This window comes from Schistocerca americana, chromosome 1 (assembly GCF_021461395.2).
Source record: "Schistocerca americana isolate TAMUIC-IGC-003095 chromosome 1, iqSchAmer2.1, whole genome shotgun sequence".
In the NCBI taxonomy this organism is placed as follows: Eukaryota; Metazoa; Arthropoda; class Insecta; order Orthoptera; family Acrididae; genus Schistocerca; species Schistocerca americana.
In genome coordinates, this window is record NC_060119.1 from 891905122 (window position 1) to 891927788 (window position 22667).

At 42.0% G+C, this 22667-nt stretch overlaps 1 protein-coding gene across 3 annotated transcripts in view; it reads left to right on the forward strand.

The window, feature by feature from the left end:
* Positions 1 to 22667, forward strand: part of LOC124614497 (mitochondrial Rho GTPase) — a 174965-nt gene that overhangs the window by 87861 nt on the left and 64437 nt on the right. For all 3 annotated transcript variants that reach the window (XM_047142948.1, XM_047142949.1, XM_047142950.1), the window contains exons 6-9: positions 7454 to 7495; positions 7596 to 7761; positions 7914 to 8034; positions 19179 to 19371. In XM_047142948.1, coding sequence (XP_046998904.1) covers positions 7454 to 7495; positions 7596 to 7761; positions 7914 to 8034; positions 19179 to 19371 — 522 coding nt within the window. The remainder of the gene's footprint in view (positions 1 to 7453; positions 7496 to 7595; positions 7762 to 7913; positions 8035 to 19178; positions 19372 to 22667) is intronic.

Below are 22667 nucleotides of genomic sequence, written 5' to 3' on the forward strand. Positions count from 1 at the left end.
AGGAAGAACAAACCTTTAATATTCAGTTTCTATTATTAGTGTCCTGCTTGACACAGTCAAGTCTTTTAAATATCTGGACATAATGAGCAGAATTATATGAAGTGGAACAAGCATGTGAGAGCTGTGATAAAGGAGGCAAATGGCCGACTTCGGTTTATTGGGAGAATTGTAGGAAAAAGTGGTTCACCTGTAAAGGAGATCACATATAGAATGCTGCTGTGACCTATTATTGAGTACTGTTCAAGTGTTTAGAGTCGGATTGGTGGAAAACATTGAAGCAATTCAGAGGCAGGTGCTAGATTTGTTAGTGGTAGGTTCAGACAACACGTAAGTGTTACAGAGATGCTTCGAGAATTCAGATGAGAATCCCTGGAGGAAAGGTGATGTTCATTTTTGAGAAACACTATTGAGAAAATTTAGAGAACCAGCATTTGAAGTGGCTGCCTTACGATTCTACTGTCGTCAACCTATATTGTGCATATGGACCATGATGATAAGATTCAAGAAATTAGGTCTTGTACAGCGACATATAGATAGTCATTTTCCCTAACTCATTTGCAGGTGGAACAGGAAATGGAATCGCTAGTAGTGGTACGGTGTACTGTCCACAACATGCTGTACAGTGTCTTGTGAAGTACCTATGTAGATGCAGATGTAGAAAATGCCTGTAATAGAAACATAGTGACATAATGTGTGATCAGCCTTGGTCCCATCAGCTTGCTTTCAAGGTACAGGATCATGCATCCTGGGGAGGAAGTGTGGCAGGAAGAGAGGGTTGAAAAGTTAGAATTATTGTAGCTGACTTTCTGGCTGTGGCTTAGTTCTTTCTTGCAGCTACTATGGTGAGGTGAACTCATCCTATATAAATTGTTTGCCATGTTGTTCAAGGTTTGTCTGAGGACTTGCTGTTTATTTCTTTATTTTGGCAGATGACCTTATGTCTCTAAGCTGTTCAGGAACTTTTAAAATTTCTTTTGAAATTCTTGTCTCGCTATAACCCCTATTTCCCCTCTTCCCCCACCACCCAAGCCTTCTAATTATAATTATCTGAACTCATCAAAACAATTCCTTTGGATATCCATTGAATTAATCTATAATGATTATATTATAATCATGTATATGCTTTAATTACCATGTTCCCTTGTGCCCCATTCCACAATACAACAGCAGTCATCGTCCTGAAAATGAAGTACAAGCAAGATACACACCAGGGTAGCTGCAGAATTGTCCATATTTGTCTAAGCGCTCAACTTAGGTAACGTGTCATTTGTACCATTATTAACAAGTGGTTTCACCCAGTCTTTTCAGTAACAGCTAACAAAGCATTGTCCATATCTCTGTCCTAAGCTCCCCAACAAATATTCTGTGTGCACAGTGGCTTTGTTTTCTGATCTTACAGCTGTTTGCGGAACTTTGAGAAGGTGAACCATGCTAGTGAGAAAAACTTACAGCAATGGGTAGCATCTCATGTCTGTCATTAAGATATAATTAGGTAACTATGGGACTAATATCCATATTTGCTGTGCACCCTGAGATTATAAACTTGATACAGTTCACCATTCACCCTTTGGTGAGGATGAACTGGACAGGCCAGGTACTGTGGAAAACACTGTCATGTCAAGGAATAAGTTAACGCCAGAGGCTTCAAGTGTACAGTGAAGTGATAAAAAGTCATGGGATACCTCTTAATATTCTGTCAGACCTCCTCTTGCAGGGCGTAGTGCAGCAACCTGACATGGCATGGACTTGACAAGTCATTGAAGTACCTTGCAAAAATACTGAGCCATGCTGCTGCTATAGGTGTCCATAATTGCAAAAGTGTAGCTGGTGCAGGATTTTGTGCACAATCTGACACCTCTCTATTATGTCCCATAAATGTTCAATGGGATTCATGTCAGGCGGCATGGGCAGTCAAATCATTTACTTGAATTGTCCAGAACATTCTTCAAAACAATCGTGAATAATTGTGACCCAATGACGTGGTGCATTGTCATCCCATCATTGTTTTGGAATATGGATGGCTGCAAATAGTCTCCGAGTAGCTGAACATAACCATTTCCAGTCAGTGATAGGTTCCACTCCATGTAAATACAGCCCACACCATTGTGGAGCCACCACCAGCTTGCCCAGTGCCTTGTCGACAACTTGAGTCCGTAGCTTCGTGGGTTCTGCACGGCACTCGAAGTCTAGCATCAGCACCAACTGAAATCAGGACTCATCTGACCAGACCACAGTTCTCCAGTTGTTTAGGGCTAAACTGATATTCTGACGAGCCCAGGAGAGGCGCTGCAGGCAACGCCATGCTGTTAACAAAGGCACTTGTGTCGGTTGTTTGCTGCCATAGCTCATTAACACTAGTTTTCACTGTGCTGTCATAATAGATAAGTTCATGGTATTCCCACATTAGTTTCTACAGTTATTTCATGCAGTGTTGCTTGTCTTTTTGCACCGACAACACTACACAAACACTGCTGCTCTTGGTTGTTAAATAAAGGTCTTTGGCGCCTGTGTTGTCCGTGGTGGGAGGTAATGCCTGAAATGTGGTATTCTCAGTGCATTCTTGACACTGTGGATCTTAGAGTATTGAATTCCCTAATGATTTCTGAAATGGAATGTCCCATGTATTTAGCTCCAGCTGCCTTTCTGCATTCAAAGCCAGTGGCTATAATCACGTTGGGAATCTTTTAACATGAATCATCCCGAGTAAAAATGACAGCTCCGCCAATGCACCTTGTGTGCTCGATTCTATCACCATCTGTATATGTGCTTTTTGCTATCCCATGATTTTTATCACCTCAGTGTACAACAGCCTTTGCCACAGTGCTGCCACTGCGCAGGACAGCAAGCTAAAGCATGTGAACCATGTCTAACAAAGGCCTTTTCTAGCCGATGCCAGTGATCAATCAACCCTCAAAATCCTCGCATAATGGACACAGTCCACATCCTCATCTCACCAAATACAACTATATAACAATACAAAAGAAAGTAGTAACCTGTATACAATCAGAAAGGTACAGTGAGACAGTTTTGACAATATATTGGGCTACAAAACAAGTGCTTTAGGCATTACAAGCTTCTTTACATAGAATACAAACTACAGACGATGAATATGGGAGAAAAAAATTAGCACTGGTGCCTTGTAGTTCACCATGCACAGTGATTAAACTCTTACAAGCAAGTAAAATGCAAGCTACTAGCTAAACACAGAATACAACTGACTTTCTACAGGCAGGTGATAGAAAATTTGTATGACTCCTATGAGTGGCATTTATTTGTAAATGTTTGGATAAATCCATAATGTTTCCAAGCTAAGGACCAATATACTCTGTATGTAATCTGCTTTATCTGCATATGATAGAGGAAAGGAAATAAAGAGGAAGCTGCCTGCTAGAGTTCTGTACAAAGCATAATTTAATCATCGCTAACACTTGGCTTAAGAATCACAAAAGAAGGTTGATATGTTGAAGAGACCTGGAGACACCAGAAAGTTTCAGATTGTTTATAAAATGGTAAGACAGAGATATTGGAACCAGATTCTAAATTTTAAGACATTTCCAAGGACAGATGTGGGTGCAGACAATAATTTGTTGTTTATGAACTGTAGATTAAAACTGAGGAAATTGCAAAAAGGTAGGATAGGTAGGTTGTTCTAACCGAACCAAACCTAACCTAAGGAGAGCTTGAGAGGGAGCATTAGGTATTGATTGAACAGTGGAAAGGGATGCGATAAAGACAAGTTTGGTAATTTGTAAAGAGTAAATAGTGAATGTATCAGAGGATCAGATAGATAAAAGGATAAGGTTGTCCACGGATAACAGATATTGAATTTAGTTGATGAAAGGAGAAAAATATAAAAATGCAGCAAATGAAACAGGAGAAAGGGAATACAAATGTCTAAAAAATGAGGTTATTAGGAAGTGCAAAATAGGTAAACAGGGATGGTTAGAGGACAGATGTAGGGATTTAGAAGCCTATATCGGTAGGGGAAAGATAGATACTGCCTATAAGAAAATTAAAGAGACCTTTCGAGAAGAGAGAAGCACCTGTTTGAATATTAAAGAGCTCAGACGGATAATCACTCCTAAGCAAAGAAGGGAAAGGTGGAAGGAGTATATAGAGAGTTTATACAAGGGAGATGAACTTGAAAGCAGTGTCATAGAAATGAAAGAGAACATAGATGAGGATCAGAGGGGAGATATGATACTGCGAGAAGAATTTGGTAGAGCAGTTTGAAGACCTAAATCAAAACAATTCCCTGGGAGTAAATGACATTCAGTCAGAACTACTGATAGCCTTGGGAGAGCCAGCCATGGCAAAACTCTTTATCTGGTGTGCAAGTTGTATGAGACAAGCAGACTTCAAGAATATAGTAATTCCAATTCCAAAGAAAGAAGGTACTGACAGATGTGAATATTACTGAACTACCAGTGTAATAAATCATGTTCGCAAAATACTAATGCACATCCTTTACAGAAGAATGGGAAACTAGTAGGAGCCAATTTTGGGGAAAATCATTTTGGACCCCAGTGAAATGTAGGAACACATTTTAGAAGATAGGTTAAGGAAAGGCAAGACTACATTCACAGCATTTATAGACTTAGAGAAAGCTTTTGACAGTCTTGACTGAAATATTCCCTTCGAAATTCTGAAGGTAACAGGATAAAATACAGAGAGCAAATGGCTATGTACAACTTGTACAGAAACCAGATGGCAGTTAACAAGGATCAAGGGGCATGGAAAGGAAGCTGTGGTTGTGAGGGGAGTGAGACAGGGTTGTAGCGTATCTCCAATGTTATTCAATCTATACGTTGAGCAAACAGGAAAGGAACCAAAGAAAAATTTTGTGTAGCAATTAAAGTTCAGGAAGAAGACACTGTAGTAGGCCATTTTCCTGTGTTAAACATATGTTTTAGGAGAGTTAGCATAAGTTATGAATGTTTTTCGTACTTTTTGTACTAACAGTTTAGCTATTTAATGATGGAAAATGCATGTACACCTTTTAAGTAATAATAGAAAGGAATTTTTTGAAGGCTTATTGTGGAAACCTTCTGAATGTTGATGCACTTATGATCCCTTCTTCAAAAACAACTTAGATGTTCTGGAAATAAGAAGCGTGAAAACTTCATTTCATGGTGACTGGAATAGCAGTAGTGTGACATAACAATAACTCACAGAATTTTATAAAAACTGAGGAAATCTGGAACTAGATTATTTGCTTGGACCACGAGTCTTTCCATGGAAACACGTGAAATGCTGTACAATAAAAAATAGTGGCAACTATCTTTAATAACTCGTTTGGGAAGAATAATGTGCTCAGAAATTGTCAAAGGGTTTCTCAGATGCTTCAGAATGAGAGCTACATCAGGTATGAAATGGTTTCTTAACATCATCCTTGTGATTCATCCTAAACTGATTAAGTGTAAAATGAAGCTAACAAATAAAAATATTTATTAGAGTGTAATATGCTATAGAAATTAAATCTCCGAAATAACTGTATTGTGAGGAAAGGAAAGTAAATGTAAAGAAGATAGTAGTATGAAAAATGGGAGGGGGGGGGGGGGGGGAGAAGGAACCTCGTTCTTGATGAGGTTCGGCCTTGCGAGTCCAACAAGCTATCTATTAACGCTAGAAGCAACAGCGTGGTCATACAGAGTGTTTACTTACATCAAAATGATCCTCACAGAAATAAATACATAAAGAGACCACTATCTCATTTGGATATTTATGAGCTAAAGTTGCAACAACATTTTACACATCCTTTCATTCTTTGGAACAGTGAAAAACAAATTTTCTGTGGTTTTGATAGCTGTATTTGTACAGTGTCATACTACTCACCATTTGTAACCCTTTATGCGAAACATGAATTGCAGAATAACAAGATATCACTGTGAGTGTCCTTTACGATACTACAGGCAGGATCCAAACCAGTGATGTCACAGGCTTCACATGACTCAAATGGAGTATTTTAGCAAGTTTTCAAATAATTTGAGTATCATTTCCATTTTGTTTTAAATGCTGAAATTCATGAGGGGCAAAAGCATGTCATAACCATAAAACAGCATAACTGACCACTTAAGATGATTTCTGCAAAATGGTGAAAATACCCTATTCTGTCAGAGACAGCAAAGGACTTGGAAGAGCAGTTGGACAGTATCTTGAAAGGAGGATATAAGATAAACATTAACAAAAGCAAAACAAGGATAATTGAATGTAGTCACATTAAATTAGGTGATGCTGTTGTTAGATCAGGAAATGAGACACTTAATGTAGTTGATGATTTTTGTTATTTGGGAAGCAAAATAACTGTTGATACAGAGAGGACATAAAGTGTAGACTGGCAATGGAAAGGAAAGCATTTCTGAAGAAAAATTTGTTAACATTCAATATAAATGTAAGTGTTAGGAAGTCTTTTCTGAAAGTATTTGTGTGGATTGTAGCCATGTATGGAAGTGAAACATGGAGGATAAACAGTTTAGACAAGAAAATAGAAGCAGCTTTTGAAATGTTGTGCTACAGAAGAATGAAAATCACCTAACTAAAGTGGAGGTACTGAATAGAATTGGGGAGAAAAGAAATTGTGACACAATCTGACCAGAAGAAGGATTCTGTTGGTAGGACACATTCTGAAACATCAAGGTATCACCAATTAAGTGTTGGGGGGAAGTGGCAGTGTAGGGGGAGGGGGGGTAAAAAGGGGGGGGGGCGGATAAAAATCATAGAGGGAGACTAAGAGATGAATACAGTAAGCAGAGTCATAAGGATGCATGTTGCCGTCCGAGATGAAGAGGCTTGCACGGGATAGAGTAACATGGAGAGCTGCATCAAACCAGTCTTCAGGCAGATGATGACCCCCAACAAATAACATCTGCAAATGAATGTATAAACCTCTATATAATTTTTCTTGCCAAGAGACCGGTTATCATAATATTTAATAACAATGAAACCCATACTAATGTCTTATGATGCAGGTGTCTTAACATTAATTCAGTTGCTAGTATTTACTTAAAACAATTCATTCCTTTTTTTTAAAAAAGGGAAAGTGAGTTTCATCTGTCTCTTTTGTAAGGAGTTACTATCTTTTGTAAGGACTTAACTAATTTGAGATGAAAGTTCCCGGTTGCTCACTCCATTGGTTTTCAGAAATCTAAAAATTTAATTTCACTGTAGACTGAGATGCATTCCATTCAGTTTTGCCATTGGGGCACTTTGTCATGGATTGAACATTGGCTACTATTCAATTAACATTATGTAAAATGTGTCCAACAGTATATTCTCATATGTACATAATTTGCAACAAACATCTGTACAGTTAATATTTGTAAGTCTTCTCGAAACTGGAGGATGCACTGTCTTATACTCCTTTTTCTCTCTAAGCTATTTTTTTAAGTAGCCACCAAGAGAAGCTATTTGTGATGGTATAAACTTTATTTAATTGTGTATCTTTTCTTTGCAGCTCACAGAAGAATGTAAGGCAGCACTAACAAGAATTTTTAAGGTACATATTTCAAATAATTGGGTTTAACATTACATAAAATCATGTAGCTTTCTGTTAATTTGGTGCTTTCATTTTTTAATGCTTAGTTCTTCAATCGCAGATCTGTGACGTGGACAATGACGAGTTACTAAATGATGAGGAGCTGAATTTTTTCCAAAAACGGTGTTTCAATGCCCCATTGCAGCCACAGGCATTAGAAGATGTAAAATCTGTCTTAAGACGCAATTTATCAAATGGAGTTTCAGGAAATGCAATCACAAAAAATGGTAAATTTATGATATCTAAGGTCTACTTAAGATAAATGAAATTCCATTTATGTGATATGCAGATACTCGTTAAAAATATTTATTTCATGTGCTAAGTATATCTTGATGTCCTTGAATACATTTTGTATAAAAAAATTCTATCACTCTTTTAGGTTTTCTGTTTCTTCATTGCCTCTTTATTCAGAGGGGAAGAAATGAAACAACTTGGACTGTGCTACGCAAATTTGGATATAATGATAATCTTCAAATAGCGCAAGAATTCTTGCATCCACCGTAAGTTGATCGCATTTTCTATGTCTTTTCCCCTTTCCTCCCCCTTGAGCAGCTCTACTTTTCCCTTTTGAATCATCACCCAAAACATCTAGCCCCCTCAACACCCCACCCCCTCCCTCTCCCCCCTCTCTCTTCCCCCTCCCTGTCCCCCCTCCCTCTCCCCCTCCCTGTCCCCCCTCCCTCTCCCCCTCCCTCTCCCCCTCCCTCTCCCCCTCCCTCTCCCCCTCCCTCTCCCCCTCCCTCTCCCCCTCCCTCTCCCCCTCCCTCTCCCCCTCCCTCTCCCCCTCCCTCTACCCCTCCCTCTCCCCCCCTCCCTCTCCCCCCTCCCTCTCCTCCCTCCCTCTCCCCCTCCCCCTCCCTCTCCTCCTCCCTCTCCCTCTCCCCCTCCCCATATGTCTCTCCCTCCCTCCCCCTGTCCATATGTCTCTCCTCATATGTCTCCCCCTCCCCTTCCCTCTACATCTACCCCTCCCCCTCCTCCTCCCTCTCATAATCACTTTGATATAAGGAAGATGATAAGAGACATTAAAGTCACATAGACATGTCACTTGGACTCTTAAGTGTTGTAGGATGGACCATGGATTGCAGCTCAGTGAGTCATTAATGTTCATTGCTTATGTTCACTTTTATAAGCATGTGAGACATGATGCCTTATAGCACTGTAAATTGTTGCTAGCTTAAAACTGTTGTCGCAACCAGAGTACCAACAGTTGTTGTAGTTTACCATAATATAATTTTATGAGTGCAGCCATATTTTCATGCAATGGGATATATTCATAAAAGTCGGGTCAAGGGTGTTTATGAGCAGCTACTTTCAGATAAACTTTCTACACCTGTGTGGGGAATAAGCCATGCCTCCATCTTGAAGGGATGCCATCGTATGTCCATGTTCTGTGTGTCCAGGAAATCAGGGGTGGATAGCGGAAAAGGAAAAAAGTATAAAGACTTGGTGCGATGGAGGATGTGTGCTGTTTAGTGCTGGAAAGGGAACAGAGAAGAGGCTAGATGGGAGAGGACAGTGACTAATGAAGGTTGAGGCCAGGAGGGATATGGGAACGTAGGGTATATTGCAAGAAAGTCCCCATCTGAGCAGTTCAGAAAAGCTAGTGTTGGTGGGAAGGATCCATATGGTATATGCAGTGAAACAATCACCAAAATGAAGGATGTCATGTTTGGCAGCGTGCTCAGCAACAGGGTGGTCCACTTGTTTCTTGGCCACAATTTGTCGGTGGCCATTCATGTGGACAGACAGCTTGTTGGTTGTCATACCTACATAGAATGCAGTACAGTGGTTGCAGCTTAGCTTGTTGATCACATGACTGGTTTCACAGGTAGCCCTGCCTTTGATGGGATAGGTGATGTTTGTGACTGGACTGGAGTAGATGGTGGTGGGAGGATGTATAGGACAAGTCTTGCCTCTGGGTCTGTTGAAGGGTATGAACCATGAGGTAAGGGGTTGGGAACAGGGGTTGTGTAGGGATGGACAAGTATATTGTGCAAGTTCAGTGGAAGGCGGAATACCACTGTGGGAGTGGTGGGAAGGCTAAGGGGCAGGATATTTCTCATGTCAGGGCACAGGTAGTCAAAAACCTTGATGGAGAATGTAATTCAGTTACTCCAGTCCAGGGTGGTACTGAGTTACGGGGGGAATGCTCCTCTGTGGCTGGACGGTGGGACTTGGTGCGGTGGTGGGAGACTGTAAAGATAAGGCATGGGAGATTTGTTTTTGTACAAGGTTGGGAGAGTAATTGCGGTTTCTGAAGGCTTCAATGAGGCCCTCAGAATATTTCCAGAGGGACTGCTCGTCACTGCAAATGCGATGACCACGGTTGGCTACGCTGTATCGAAGGGATTTCTTGTTATGGAACGGGTGATGACTATCAAAGTGGAGGTATTGCTGGTGGTTAGTAGGTTTGATATTGACAGAGTTACTGATGTAGCCATCTGTGGAGGTGGATGGCAAGGTATAGGAAGGTGACTTGTTGGGTTGAAGAGGATCAGGTGGAGCATATGGGGGAGAAGTTGTAGAGGTTCTGGAGGAATGTAGATAGGGTGTCCTCACTCTCGATCCAAATCGCAAAGATGTCATCAATGAATCTGAACCAGGTCAGACATTTAGGATTTTGGGTGTTTAGAAAAGATTCCTTTAAATGACCCATGAATGGGTTAGCATAGGTTGGTACCATGTGGTTGCCCATAGCTGTACCCCAGATTTCTTCGTAGGTAATGCCTTCAAAGGAGAAGTAATTGTGGGTGAGGATATAGCTGGTCATGGTGGCTAGGAAGGAGGTTGTTGGTTTGGAATCCATCGGGTGGAATCCATCGGGTGTTGCGAAAGATGGTGTTCAATAACAGTAAGGCCATGGGCATTAGGGATGTTAGTGTAAAGGGATGAGCAGGGCACCGTGTGGTAAAGGGACAGGAACTGTGGAGAGTCAGTGGAGGAAATGGTTGGTATCTTTTATGAAGAAGGGTAGGTTCTGGATAACGGGTTTAAGGTGTTGGTATACGAGAGCAGAGATTCTGTCAGTGGGGGCACAGTAACTGGCCACAATGGGGCGTCCTGGATGGTTGGGTTTATGGACTTAAGGAGTCATGTAGTAGGTAGGACTGCGGGGAGTGGTAGGGATGAGCAGAGAGATGGACTCTGGGGAGAGGTTGTGGGATGAGCCTAAGGATTTGAGGAGTGACTGAGATCGTGCTGGATTCCTGGAATGGGGTCACTGTGGCCAGGTTTGTAGATGGATGTATCTGACAGCTGCCAGAGTGCTTCTGCCAGATAATCTTTGCGGTTCAAAACAACAGTGGTGGATCCTTTATCCGCAGATAGGGTTACAAGATTGGGATAAGTTTTTAAGTGATGGACTGCGGTTCTTTTTGTGAATGTAAGGTTAGTTTGCATGTTGAGGGATTTGGGGAATGACAGTGAGGGAAGGTTCGAGGTTTAGAAATTCTGGAAAGTTAACAGGGGGTGATTTGTGGGTAGTGGCAGTGGGTCATGGTTGGATGGAACAGTGAACTGAGTGAGGCAGGGTTCAACATTGATCTTTGGTTGAGTCTGATTGGTAGGGTTGGTGGCGAAAAAGTGTGTCCACTGTAGGGACTGGGAGAAGGAGAGAAGGTCTTTAATAAGTCCTGCGTGATTGAATTCGGGAGTGGGGCAATAAGTGAGGCCTTTGGAAAACACTGATATTTCTTCGGGGGATAAGGCTTCTGGAGGAAAGGTTGATGACTGTGTTTCAGGTCAGTTCAGGTTCTGGATTCTGTTCGGTGGTGGAAGGGAGTTTTGGAGGGTGGGGTAAATGTAGTAGGTTGTAATCTTACTCTCACACACATCACCATTAAATTCATTGTCTTTGTATCTTCATATTTTCAAAAGCTTTGAGAGGTGTATGATATACAAAATATTAATTTTTTGCTTATGTTCATTATCTCGTTGTTACTGTCGATGGCACAAAGTATTGTCTAGGGGTAAATTCTTGCAACTGAAATTTCGATTTCTTAGGTTCTTGATGACTAAATAACTGATGAAAATTTTTCTGTATTATTCTTGAATTTTATTCTTTGTCACTTCTTCCAACATGACACTGTTTTTACATTTTCCACAATAAAAAAACCAGTAATTAATTGTTGTTGACAAATTTAGAAAAAGTCTACTTCCAGTCTACTTTTATTCTGCAGTACTCAGAATTTCCAAAGAGTTTATAAACTTTCTCGACTGGAGAGGAATCTTCACTAAAATATATCATTATTTTGTAAATTAATCTAGAAATAAATTTAAAAATTAGCATTGGATTGTGCAATTAATAATATGAATTTTAAGTATTCCAGAAATTTTGTAATTTCAATTATTTTTAAAAGAAGAGTAATTTTAGCTGTTGGTACATATTGATTGTAACACATTAATTTCTTTTTTATGCAGTTTAGCCTGAAACGTAATACGTCGTGTACAAAACATATCAATTCTTTTAGTGAAAAAGCTGAAATCTCTCTCTCTCTCTCTCTCTCTCTCTCTCTCTCTCTCTCTCTCTATGTATATATATATATATATATATATATATATATAAACAAAGATGACGTGACTTACCATACGAAAGCGCTGGCAGGTCGATAGAAACACAAACAGACACATGCATACACACAAAATTCAAGCTTTCGCAACAAACTGTTGCCTCATCAGGAAAGAGGGAAGGAGAGGGAAAGACGAAAGGAAGTGGGTTTTAAGGGAGAGGGTAAGGAGTCATTCTAATCCCGGGAGCGGAAAGACTTACCTTAGGGGGGAAAAAAGGACGGGTATACACTCGCGCGCACACACACACACACACACACACACACACACACACACACACACACACACACACACACATACAGACACAAGCAGACATATTTAAAGACAAAGAGTTTGGGCAGAGATGTCAGTCGAGGCGGAAGTGCAGAGGCAAAGATGATGTTGAATGACAGATGAGGTATGAGTGGCGGCAACTTGAAATTAGCGGAGATTGAGGCCTGGTGGGTAACGGGAAGAGAGGATATATTGAAGAGCAAGTTCCCATCTCCGGAGTTCAGATAGGTTGGTGTTGGTGGGAAGTATCCAGATAACCCGGACGGTGTAACACTGTGCCAAGATGTGCTGGCCGTGCACCAAGGCATGTTTAGCCACAGGGTGATCCTCATTACCAACAAACACTGTCTGCCTGTGTCCATTCATGCGAATGGACAGTTTGTTGCTGGTCATTCCCACATAGAATGCATCACAGTGTAGGCAGGTCAGTTGGTAAATCACGTGGGTGCTTTCACATGTGGCTCTGCCTTTGATTGTGTACACCTTCCGGGTTACAGGACTGGAGTAGGTGGTGGTGGGAGGGTGCATGGGACAGGTTTTACACCGGGGGCGGTTACAAGGATAGGAGCCAGAGGGTAGGGAAGGTGTTTTGGGGATTTCATAGGGATGAACTAACAGGTTACGAAGGTTAGGTGGACGGCGGAAAGACACTCTTGGTGGAGTGGGGAGGATTTCATGAAGGATGGATCTCATTTCAGGGCAGGATTTGAGGAAGTCGTATCCCTGCTGGAGAGCCACATTCAGAGTCTGGTCCAGTCCCGGAAAGTATCCTGTCACAAGTGGGGCACTTTTGTGGTTCTTCTGTGGGGGATTCTGGGTTTGAGGGGATGAGGAAGTGGCTCTGGTTATTTGCTTCTGTACCAGGTCGGGAGGGTAGTTGTGGGATGCGAAAGCTGTTGTCAGGTTGTTGGTGTAATGGTTCAGGGATTCCGGACTGTAGCAGATTCATTTGCCATGAAGACCTAGGCTGTAGGGAAGGGACCGTTTGATGTGGAATAGGTTGCAGCTGTCATAATGGAGGTACTGTTGCTTGTTGGTGGGTTTGATGTGGACGGACGTGTGAAGCTGGCCGTTTGACAGGTGGAGGTCAACGTCAAGGAAAGTGGCATGGGATTTGGAGTAGGACCAGGTGAATCCGATGGAACCAGAGCCACTTCCTCATCCCCTCAATCCCAGAATCCCCCACAGAAGAACCACAAAAGTGCCCCACTTGTGACAGGATACTTTCTGGGACTGGACCAGACTCTGAATGTGGCTCTCCAGCAGGGATACGACTTCCTCAAATCCTGCCCTGAAATGAGATCCATCCTTCATGAAATCCTCCCCACTCCGCCAAGAGTGTCTTTCCGCCGTCCACCTAACCTTCGTAACCTGTTAGTTCATCCCTATGAAATCCCCAAACCACCTTCCCTACCCTCTGGCTCCTATCCTTGTAACCACCCCCGGTGTAAAACCTGTCCCATGCAACCTCCAACCACCACCTACTCCAGTCCTGTAACCCGGAAGGTGTACACAATCAAAGGCAGAGCCACATGTGAAAGCACCCACGTGATTTACCAACTGACCTGCCTACACTGTGATGCATTCTATGTGGGAATGACCAGCAACAAACTGTCCATTCGCATGAATGGACACAGGCAGACAGTGTTTGTTGGTAATGTGGATCACCCTGTGGCTAAACATGCCTTGGTGCACGGCCAGCACATCTTGGCACAGTGTTACACCGTCCGGGTTATCTGGATACTTCCCACCAACACCAACCTATCTGAACTCCGGAGATGGGAACTTGCTCTTCAATATATCCTCTCTTCCCGTTACCCACCAGGCCTCAATCTCCGCTAATTTCAAGTTGCCGCCACTCATACCTCATCTGTCATTCAACATCATCTTTGCCTCTGCACTTCCGCCTCAACTGACATCTCTGCCCAAACTCTTTGTCTTTAAATATGTCTCCTTGTGTCTGTATATGTTTGGATGGATATGTGTGTGTGTGTGTGTGCGTGTGTGCGTGTGAGTGTATAACCGTCCTTTTTTCCCCCCTAAGGTAAGTCTTTCCGCTCCTGGGATTGGAAAGACTCCTTACCCTCTCCCTTAAAACCCACTTCCTTTCGTCTTTCCCTCTCCTTCCCTCTTTCCTGATGAGGCAACAGTTTGTTGTGAAAGCTTGAATTTTGTGTGTATGTATGTGTCTGTGTTTCTATCGACCTGCCAGCGCTTTCGTATGGTAAGTCACGTCATCTTTGTTTTTAAGTATATTTTTCCCGTGTGGAATGGTTCCCTCTATTGGGAAACATTCCACGTGGAAAAAATATATCTAAAAACAAAGATGATGTGACTTACCAAACGAAAGTGCTGGCAGGTCGATAGACACACAAACATACACACAAAATTCTAGCTTTCTCAACCAACGGTTGCTTCATCAGGAAAGAGGGAAGGAAAGGGAAAGACGAATGGATGTGGGTTTTAAGGGAGAGGGTAAATGTCTGCTTGTGTCTGTGTATGTGCGGATGGATATGTGTGTGTGTGCAAGTGTATACCTGTCCTTTTCTCCCCCTAAGGTAAGTCTTTCCGCTCCCGGGATTGGCATGACTCCTTACCCTCTCCCTTAAAACCCACATCCTTTCGTCTTTCCCTCTCCTTCCCTCTTTCCTGATGAAGCAACCGTTTGTTGCGAAATCTTGAATTTTGTGTGTATGTTTGTGTTTTTTTGTGTGTCTATCGACCTGCCAGCGCTTTTGTTTGGTAAGTCTCATCATCTTTGTTTATATATAAACAAAGATTCTGTAACTTACTAAACGAAAGCGTTGGTACGTTGATAGAAACAATAACAAACACAAACACAAACACACACACACACACACACACACACACACACACACACACACACACAAATTTCAAGCTTTCGCAACCCGTGGTTGCTTCATCAGGAAAGAGGGAAGGAGAGGGAAAGACGAAAGGATGTGGGTTTTAAGGGAGAGGGTAAGGAGTCATTCCAATCCCAGGAGTGGAAAGACTTACGTTAGGGGGAAAAAAGGACAGACACACACACACACACACACACACACACACACACACACACACATGTACGAAGGTTAGGTGGATGGCGGAAAGATGGAAAGACACTCTCCTTCATGAAATCCTCCCTGCTCCACCAAGAGCGTCTTCTGCCATCCACCTAACCTTTGTAACCTCTTAGTTCATTCCTATGAAATCCTCAAACCACCATCCCTACCCTCTGGCTCCTACCCTTGTAACTGCCCCCGGTGTAAGACCTGCCCCATGCACCCTCCCACCACCACCTACTCCAGTCCTGTAACCAGGAAGTTGTACACGATCAAAGGCAGACATGTTTACACTGTGAAGCGTTCTATGTGGGAATGACCAGCAACAAACTGTCCATTCGCATGAACGGACACAGGCAGACTGTGTTTGTTGATAATGAGGATCACTCTGTGGCTAAACATGCCTTGGTGCACTGCCAGCACATCTTGGCACAGTGTTACACCGTCTGGGTTATCTGGATACTTCCCACTGACACCAACCTACCAGAACTCCGGAGATGGGAACTTTCCATTCAATATGTTCTCTCCTCCCGTTACCCACCAGGCGTCAACCTCTGCTAATTTCAATTTGCTGCCCCTCGTACCTCACCTGTCATTCAACAACATCTTTGCCTCTGTACATCCGCCTCGACTGACATCTCTGCCCAACCTCTTTGCATATTCATATGTGTGCCTGTGTCTGTATATGTGCGGATGGATGTGTGTGTGTGTGTGTGTGTGTGTGTGTGTGTGTGTGTGTGTGTGGGCGCGCGCGCGCGGTTGTATATCTGTCCTTTTTCCCCCCCTGAGGTAAGTCTTTCCACTCCCGGGATTGGAATGACTCCTTACCCTCTCCCTTAAAACCCACATCCTTTCGTCTTTTCCTCTCCTTCCCTCTTTCCTGATGAGGCAACCTTGGGTTGCGAAAGCCTGAAATTTGTGTGTGTGTGTGTGTGTGTTTTTTTTTATTGTCTCCTATCAACATACCGACGCTTTCGTTTGGTAAGTTTTATATATATGGGGGGGGGGGGGGGGGTGTATGTTAGAGGAGGGTAATGTTAGAGGAGGGTGACTCGTTATAAGGTTTGTCAGCTATGAGGAGGTGTGGAGGAGGTTTGAAGATTGTTGTAGAGGGGTTGGACAGTTGTACTTCAAGGCAGGAGTAGGAAGTGAGCAGGATAGAGAGCTTTTTGAGGTAGTGTTGTGCATGTTGCTCTAGTTCCTGGAGGGCAAGAGTTTCGATGTGTGTTATGGGTTTCAGCTATTTTGGATTGCATAGCAGGAGAATTTTGTGTGTGGAGAGAAGGTTTGGGCTTGGTTGATATTGTTTTACAGGACTATGTTGGTGTGGGTTAATGATTGGCCTAATCTGAATAGGTGGAGGCCATTCTGGCAGCCGGAGATGGGTAATTTGCTTGTAAGGCCATTTGGGGGGATTCCATGAGCCGAGCAACAACAAAGGAACAGTATGTGGGGCTGGGTTCTGGCTAGAGATAAGGAAACTTCTCTGTATTGATGCAGATGGAAGGAGCAAGGATCCGTGGTGGTGGAAAAAATGTGAAAAATTACACCCAAAAAAAATCACAAAAATACACCAAATATGAGTGAAAAATCATGAGAAGGATGAAATGGAGGCGAGAGGGGGAAAAAAGATGGAATTTGAGGGAGTCAATGATAGCAAAAGGTGAAAACTGACTAAAGTTGGTGAGAAGTCACAGTGAGATCAAAAAAAGATATAAATAATAAATATGTATTTTACTGTGGGTGGCAGGTTTGAGGCCGGATAAGTATGAAGAAGGGGGCTGGCAGATGTGCCTGGATGAGGTTGAATTAGTGGGTGCGGTTTGGGATGGAACAGAGAAAGAGTGTGGAGTGAGGAGGGGTTCATAGGATGAGATCCAAGATCGTGTGGCACCAGAAAGGTGCAGCAAATAACATGCAAAAATACAGGAGAGTGGTGCAGGGAGAGTGATCAGTTAGAAGGTATGGATTAATGATATCAGTGGGAGTGATGTGTGACATAAGATGCTGCACTAACAATCAATGTGGTCTTGTAGCCATCTGTTCCATACGGCCGAGATGGTTGATACAGTGTGGCTTGTAGGTAGTGCCAACAATCAAGTGGACCACACTGTTGCTGAGCACGCTGTCAAACATGACATCCTTCATTTCAGTGATTGCAACACAGCCTGTGCTATGCGGATCCTTCCCACCAACACCAGCTTTTCTGAATTGCGCAGGTGGGAACTTTCCGTGCAATATATCCTACGTTCCTGTAACCCTCCTGGGCTCAACCTTCGTTAGTGACTGTCCTCTCCCAACCGACCCCTTCTCTGTTCCCTTTCCAGCACGATACAGCCCACATCCTCCATTGCACCCAGTCTTTTTACTTCTCTCCTTTTCCGCTATCTCTCCCCCCCCCCCCCCCCCCCCCACCTCCCCACTGCCCTCCACCTAACCTTTCAGCTGCACATAGCAGCCCTACCCTCTTTCCATCTCGTCCCTGCGTGCTCCCCAACAGCACATCACTGTCCGCCACCCCCACCCTACTACTCCTCCCCTTCCCCGCCCCAGCCTCCTCCTCTGAGACAGCAGTCATGTGTGTGTGAGTTGCATTTGTGTGAGTATGTATGTGTGTGTTTGTCATCTATATTTTGACGAAGCCCTTACTGGCTGAATGCTATATTTGTGACTGTCATTTTGTTGTGCCTATCTGCGACTCAACATCTTATGTAATTAATGATTACAAGATATCATGAAAATAAATGTATTGAAAATGAACAACAAATTACATTAAACATTGAAACTTGAGCCCCTCCACAAAATTAAACAAGAGATCTTGAAGGGCAGTCATTTCAGAAATCAGCATCGCAGTTTCTTGTAGCACAGCTGAAATGGAGACTACTGAAGTAACATTTATTCCATGTTTGAGTTCCCTCAATTCATATTCAACAGCGTGTAATGATTTTAATTTCCCCTTTCAACTGAATAACATTTTTCACTAATTTTTCACTTCAGTGTGTTTGCATAAACTTCGGTTAAGAAAATCTAATTCTTAGGCTTCATTACAATCACATTTATGGCTCAAGAGTGACCGATAAGTGGGAAATTTCACTAATCCTCTCCACAGTAGATATACCCAAGTGATTTATAACAATTTAATTCCTTTGTTATGGGCTGACGCAGCACAGCAGACAGCTATTGTACTTGACTGCCCTGAATATACATCTGGAAATGTTGTTGCTACTATTTGACATTTTTACTTTTTACATTCAGACTTTGAATATTCATCTTTGGTAAAGCCTATTTTGCATAACTATTGGAGCCAATGGCAGTATCAGAGGTGCATTTTTAGACAGAAGCTCAAACGTTTGTGTGTGAAACGTGAAGCTGCTTTAAATCTCAAATAATCTTCTTTCACAGTGTCTTTATCTCTGCTCACAGTAGTCTAAAACACAAGTGTTTCTTAACAGTAAACTCTCATTCATACATATTGGCATATGTTATATGACACAGATTTGTCATGGTTTGAGAGAGGTCAGCAGTGCATAAAACTTGGAGGAGAGCTCTTTCAGGAGAGCTCCAGATAAGTTTTTGGAATATTTGGAATTTAAATTATTTCATTTACTTGTTTGGAGTTGCTGCTTCATATTTCATTTGTTGCGTGATTACTTAATGTTTGATTTTCAAGTGAATGAAAAGTTTTTATCAGCTAAAAGTGTTGTATGCTAAAGCTTATACTTTCAGTTTTATTTTATCAGTCTTCGAGTGCACAGTGGCTGTACTACGGAACTGAGTCACAAGGGTCAACAGTTTCTTTCCACATTATTCAATCATCATGACAAGGACAAAGATGGAGCCCTTTCACCCAAAGAATCTGAAAGTCTCTTTTCAGCGTGTCCTGTTCCCCTTTGGGGCAATGACATGTGCAACACTGTTATAACAAATTCTCAGGTCAGTGCTATAAAATTATTTCTTTTTTCTCTTTTTTCAGCCATAGAAATAATATGACTTTTCCCTCTTTATTGTTAATCCTTTGTCTGTTGACAGTAAAGCAAGGATTATCATCAGAAAAAAAAACTTATTGTTCAGATTTTCAAAACCAAACATATTATATTTAGCTTTACCATATTACCCACATTTCTGACTAAATATGTTGTGCTGTGTGTACAATTAGCTATAGCTCTGTGTTACTTTTTCTTTGTAACTTTTGAAAAAGTGGAGGTTTAATAACGATCAAAGTTATGACATTGTATGTGTTGCTGTCAGGCTTACTGCACTGGTATCCAAAATTAAAGCAATTAATGGAAATTTTGCAACGTTGCATTTATTTTGCCACAAAACAGTACAAACTAGTGGTAATAAGTAGAAACAGTGTAAAGAATACAGAACATAAACAGCTGCAATATGCATAAAGCTAGACAAAACTGTTCTTCATTTGTTCCAACTTAACAGATTTGCACTCATATTCCAACAACTGGCTAATGTGCTCAGTATCCGTGCGACCATCTGTGGTAGCAGCACAGGCCTGACGACGACGGGGTATGCTGTGAATGATTCCATCACTCTCATGATGAGGCAATAACACCCATTCTTCCTGTAGAGGTGCTCACATGTCTTGGAGGGTGGTTGGTGGATGCTTATGTGATGCAACCCATTTCTCTAATGCGTCTCCAACATGTTCTATGGGATTCAGATCGGGAGAGTGAGCAGGCCACCTCATGCATGCAATTTTTTCCATTTCCAAGAATACATCAATCACCCGTGCTCTATGAGGTCGAGCATTATCATCCATCAGTGCGAAGACTGGGCCCGCAGCACCTTCCAACAACTGAACATGAGATCCCAAGATCTCGTCACGATACTTGACAGCTCCAGATGAAATCCATCGAGAATCATTCTCAAGACCAAATTGGGAGTCATCTGTAAAAAGAACATTGGCCCACTGTAGGATATCCAGGCAGCATGTTGACAACTCCACTGTACATGTTCTCTTATGTGAAGACACGTCAGAAGTACACATATAGCAGGTCTCTGGCAATAAAGGCCACTCTGCTGAAGACTTTTGTACTGTTTGCCTCTTATAAAACATGCCCAGTGGATGCTGCGATGTCAGATTCCAGTTGCCGTGCAGTACTAAGGCAGTACCGTCGTGCCCTTACAGCCAAAAATGGTCTTCCCTTCCTGATTTCACATGTAGTGGTCCCTGTCCAGGTCTTAGGGATACAGTTTCGGTCTCTATAAACTGTTGCCACATCTGAGAAATAAGAGCGATTCAACATCGGGCTACATCAGTTTCCTACTGTCCAACTTCCATTCTTCACATGGCCCTCCACTGCAGAGCGTCTGTTAGGCTTCCTCTCTATACCATACTGCACTGTCTTTGACTGTGTATGCAGTGATTGTGGATGTGGGACTACCTGCCAAACACTACCCCCTTTGATAGATGCCCCGACATCATCGTTGGCGTGGTTGTCTGTTAACTGGAATGCCATCTTCCGTCAGAACACAAGCATATGAATATCTGTCGGCAGTTTGCATGAGTCTATCATGAATTATACACAGTATGGGGAAATTGCAGTTTGTCACTTTAATTTTGGACAAAAGTGTATTCATATATATGTTTATATATATATAAAGATTCCATGACTTACCAAACGGGAAAGCGCTGGTAGATAGGCACAATAAAAAAAAAACACACACACACACACACACAGAATTTCAAGCTTTCGCAACCAATGGTTGCCTCGTCAGGAAAGAGGGAAGGAGAGGGAAAGATGAAAGGATGTGGGTTTTAAGGGAGAGGGTAAGGAGTCATTCCAATCCCGGGAGCGGGGAAAGACTTACCTTGGGGGAAAAAAGGACAGGTATACACTCGCGCACACACACACGTGCTCCCAGGATTGGAATGACTTCTTACCCTCTCCCTTAAAACCCACATCCTTTCATCTTTCCCTCTCCTTCCCTCTTTCCTGACGAAGCAACCGTTGGTTGCGAAAGCTTGAAATTTTGTGTGTGTGTTTGTGTGTGTGTGTGTGTGTTTTTTTTTTTTTTTTTTTTTTTTTTTTATTGTGCCTATCTACCAGCACTTTCCCGTTTGGTAAGTCATGGAATCTTTGTTTTTAATATATTTTATTATATTTTTCCCATGTGGAATGTTTCTTTCTATTTTATGTATATATATATAAAGGATGCCAAACTTTTCAAAATTATGGCTGCAGCTATGCATCATATTCCCTTTCAATATGCAATGGACTTACATTGTAAAAACTATCCCATTCACGAGGTGACCTTTGTTTACTGTATTGCAACCATAGCAGTAAGTGATCATTATCGTCACACTTAAAAGGTGATGTGAAGAACAGACTGAGCAGCCTATAGCCTACTTCTACTATAACAGGCCTAATATCTATCTGCAAGGACTATATGATGATAACCTTGTGTACTTAGTATGTAACATTAACACTTCAGAAACGTTAACATGTTTATATCTTTGTTGGAAATAGTTTTGAAGACTTATCTCACATACTTTATTCTTAATTTAGTGCCATTACAGAACCTTCATGTTTCTTAATGTATATTTCTCCAAGAAATTTACTGTAATGGCACATAACATCATGAACGTGTCAGTTTATAAGTCAGTTCCAAACAGTCAAAAATCCAGGTTGGAATATATACAGTTCTGCAAAGGATAGATTGCTCTCTCCGTAAAGATGACATGTTGAGCTGCAGAAAGGTGGACAAAGCCTTCATCAGAAAAGAAAAACAAAAACTGCTATCTCTGGCCAGAGCAGCCAGAGATAGGACTCTTGTGTCTGAGGTGTGCTTGCTTATGTGAATGAAGGCTTTGGCCAAAACCTTAGTATGTAACAGTCTTTTCACCATACCTGTCTGCAACTTAATGTGTTGTCTTTATGGTAGCAATCTATATTTTCTATAATCGTTAATTTCAAATTTCTGTTGGAGCATTAGCTTTTGTCATTTTTGTTTTGTTTACTTTCTTAAAACTGCTGCAAAATCTCCTCACAATCTCCAGCCATATGTTTTTATGAAGTATAGATAGAAATTAATCAGCTGTTGTTGAGCTTCTTTTTCTTCTGTCTTCTTTAACCACAGAGCCCAGCTGACATTTTCTCCTAATCCATGTTTGTTCTTGTTTTCTCAAACCCTTTCCTTCCTTTGGCTGATGAAGGAGTCTGTGGCACCTGAAGGTAGCTTTCTTAGTCACTTTGTTTGTGGTAGTCACTGCC